The sequence below is a fragment of the Populus euphratica genome, unplaced genomic scaffold (genome assembly GCF_000495115.2).
Source record: "Populus euphratica unplaced genomic scaffold, PopEup_1.0 scaffold2940.1, whole genome shotgun sequence".
NCBI classification, from domain to species: domain Eukaryota; kingdom Viridiplantae; phylum Streptophyta; class Magnoliopsida; order Malpighiales; family Salicaceae; genus Populus; species Populus euphratica.
This window is the reverse complement of record NW_011502764.1, coordinates 12657-16636: the sequence shown is the minus strand read 5'-3', so window position 1 is coordinate 16636 and position 3980 is coordinate 12657. Positions and strand designations below refer to the sequence as shown.

Below are 3980 nucleotides of genomic sequence, written 5' to 3'. Positions count from 1 at the left end.
CATTCAGGAGAAATAATTAGTAGTTAATTTAATGAAGTTCTTAGATCAGTTTGTTCGCTCGCTACATATATAATTCAACCTACAAATCCCAGGTTCGTATACACATTGTGTAAAATTATGAACAATCTGAGGTCTATACCATATTTCAAGGTAATATCATTAATTGTATTTGTTGATGGTGGTTCGTATTTTATGAATTTGTGAAATTTATTTTTTTAATCAGCTCAAATTGATGTTATTTGACTTGTTTATCGTATATTAAAATTGTGCAGGAGCTATTAACAATTCACATGTGTATGCATATGTTTTTTTCTAAAAATCAAATTTTATTTATCGGATGAAAAGATGTGTTGACCCAGAATGTTATGGTTGCATGTAGCTTTAACATGCAATTTATTTTTGTTTGGGCGGGTTAGGGAGGTAGTGCATACGATACATGAATTTTTCTCGAGGTAATTGACAATCCATGTATAAAATTTCCTAAGCCACAAGAATGTAGTAGTGTGTGTGTGTGTGATAATTAATGTTATTTTATTTTATTTTGTAATTTTCAATTTTAAAAAATTATATGTATGAACATGGAAATACTACTTGGTTGATTCGGGATATCTTAATGAATATGGATTTTTAGGTCTATATAGAGGTCAAAGATATCATTTGCAAGAATTTAGGAGGCAAGGACAACCACAAACTCGTGAAGAAATTTTCAACCATACACAATATTCATTATGTTATGTGATAGAATGTATATTTGGAGTTTGGAAAAAAAAATGGTGAATCCTACAGAATATGTCATCCTTTAATTTCAAGGCACAAGTTCAAATGATTGTTGTATTCATGACAAATCATAATTACATTAGAAGATGTGACATTTATAGAGTTCAATCATCATCTTGATTTTGTGTTTGATGATTTTCTAACTGATGTGACTCCACATTCACAAAGTCAAGGACTCTATAAGCCTTCGTGAGTGGATTACGTACGTAATGAGATTGTTGCAAGTTTAATGACATAATTATAAATTTATTGGTTGTAATGTTACTTTTATGTAACTCTTCATTAATATTATGAATTAAGTCATTTTAGGTAATTATACCATAACTTGAAATTGAACCATAATTTTTAACCAAACATATTAAATAATTTTTTGTTTAACCTCAATTTCAACCACAGTTTTAACCAAATATATATTTTTCCAAATCAACCTCAACTAAAATCACTTTTTATAAAAAAAATTTTTCAAATCACAACCACAACAGTTAACATAATACCAAACGCACATAAGAGTCTTGTATAATTTTAAAACTGAGTTTTAAAATTATTTTTGAAAAAAATTATTTTTTTATTTTTTTGAATTAATATTTTTTTTGGTGTTTTCAAATTATTTTGATATGCTAATATTAAAAATAATTTTTTTAAAATACAAAAAATATTATTTTGATATATTTTTAAAAACAATCATAGTCACATTTCTAAACAAATTTTAAATGTGGGGAAAGTAGCTTTCCTTATATGTTTATTTTTGTCTTTTTCCTTTCCTCGTGCTTTTTCTTCTTTTCTTTTTTATTTTTTAATTTTTTCCTAAAATTATCTTCTTCTTTTTTTATTTTTTAATATTTTTTTCAAAATTATTTTCTGTTAATTTTATATTTTTACTATTAAACTAGTTGAGAATTTAGTTTTATAATTTTTTTCTTTGAAATATTGTCGATTGCTACAGTGTTTCTCTACATGTTTTTTTTTTGAAATTCTCTTTGTTGAATTTATTTTTTTGATATTGAGATGGTTAAGAATTTAGCTTTGTAGTTTTTTCTTTAAAATATTTTGGATTGCTACATTGTTTCTTCACATAATTTTTATATTTTTTTATGAATTTTTTTAAATTATCTATGTTGATTTTATTTTTTTAATATTGAGTTGGTTGATAATTACAACTATAGTTTTCCTCACAAAACATTATGGATTGTTATAGTGTTTTTCTACATGAGTCTTTTTTATGTTTTTTTTTTAAATTATCTTTATTGCTTCTATTTTTTTAATATTAAGATGGTTGAGAATTTTGATTTGTATTTTTTTTAAAACACTGTAGATTGCTACAATCATTCCCAACATATTTTTTTTGTTATGAATTTTTTTAAAACTTGTCTTTATTGAATTTATTTTTTTAATATTGAGTTGGTTGAAAATTATAACTGTATATTTTCTCATAAAATACTATAGATTACTACAGTGTTTCCTTGCATGATTTTTTTTTTCTAAAATTATTTTTATAGTTTTTTATTAAAAACATTGTCGGTTACAATAATCTTTATCTATATAATTTTTTATATTTTTTTATAAATTGATGACAATACACAAACATGCCCCAAGTCGTGGCAGTCTGCGTCTAATAAAACCTGTACGGCTGGTTGACAAGTAAATTTATTAATTTTTAATTTAAATAATATTATTTTTATAAAATATTTTTCTTATTTTAACCGGACTTAGATTTTGATGAATTCTTGAATAAGACGGTGGTCTGAGAATATATTAATTATTATATTTTAAAGTAATGTTTATGTTAAAATATATTAAAATAATATATATTTTTTTAAATTATCTTAATACGATTATCTCGAGGCACATCACGACCTACAGGCAAGATTGCGAGACCCAGGAAGCCAACCCAACCCCGATTAAGAGTCAAATGATCTATAGTACCTGTAGCCCCACAGACTTCATATTCAACATTTTTTAAAGCAGGGGGAAGGGATCTCTTTTCTGCAATGATAAAAAAGGAGCAGATTTGACTCGGCATAAGCTAACGATACATCCAATAACAATGATCTGCGTCGTGTTGCTAGATTTCTGCGAGAATTTAATAAGAGAAGAAAGCGTAGAAAGAGATTTAGAAAGATATGAGTTAAAAATAAAATTTCAAACCGCTTTTAAATAAGTTTAAATTTAAATTTAAAAATAGGATAATAATTTATTAAATCATCCTTCTACTTACACAATGCTTCTAATGTGGTCCTCATAAATTAGATCTTTTAATATAGCCCTCCTCCTTGACCTCCTCCATTGTTTAAATAAGTTGCATGAACAAGTTAATATCCGTAGCAGTTTTATAATCGAGATAAAATATGGACAGACATCTTAGAGTGACTTAAAGCTGATTAGAAAAAGATAGAGCGAGCACTGGATCCCGCTTGTTAAACCAACATTGCATTTAAGGTCTAATTTTGACAGAAGGATGTATTTAAATAAAAAAAAATAAGTATGAGAGCCATATTAAGAGACTTAATTGATTGAGTGTCAAATTGAAAGAATTACAAAAGTATAGGGACCTCTGAAACCTTATTAACCAATCCTGAAACAGTATAGCCAAGCCATGGCTGGCTGAGAGTGGTGGCTCTCGTAGGCCACTGAAATCGTCGCTCTCTCAATTCTCAACAGGTGGCCTGCATCGTTTGAATCGCGTCACTCATCCGTCAGTCGTGAAGAAGTCTCATCCGTGTGTCATCTAATAAAAGAAAAGATGCTCTCGCTGTCAGCATATCCTCCTTCTCTCACCTCGCTCCCCCGCTTCGCTTATTTACGCCACCCTTCCTCCTCCTCCTCTCGTATCCTCTCTCCGCCACCATCAACCACCGCCACCAGGTCAGCTCCACTCTAACACATTGCTGTAATAATAATATTTTTTTAAATTAAATTGTGTTTAATTAAAAGTCGGAAAGGATTGGATTTCTCACGTTTCAGAGTGAAAACTACGTCATCGGAGATGGACTCGCTTCCTGAGCACCGCATCGTCGTCAGTTCCTCTCTCTCTCTTTACTTTCAATCTTTTCTAATAATTGATAGTGCATTTATTTAAATGTAAGTGATTATTTTTGGCAGTTAGGATGCGGAGCGGCAGGGGTGGATTTCCTGGCGGCCGTCGCTTCTTTTCCTAAACCTGATGACAAGATCCGAAGCACTAGCTTGAAGGTCTCCCTCTTTCC

General features: G+C 29.1%; 1 protein-coding gene across 1 annotated transcript in view; it reads left to right on the top strand.

The window, feature by feature from the left end:
• Positions 1-3355: 3355 nt before the first annotated feature.
• The window catches only part of LOC105119440 (pfkB-like carbohydrate kinase family protein), a 6502-nt gene continuing 5877 nt past the window's right edge, over positions 3356-3980 (top strand). Inside the window, exons 1-3 of the mRNA XM_011017580.1 lie at positions 3356-3639; positions 3739-3790; positions 3877-3966. Coding sequence (XP_011015882.1) covers positions 3518-3639; positions 3739-3790; positions 3877-3966 — 264 coding nt within the window. The 5' untranslated portion in view covers positions 3356-3517. The remainder of the gene's footprint in view (positions 3640-3738; positions 3791-3876; positions 3967-3980) is intronic.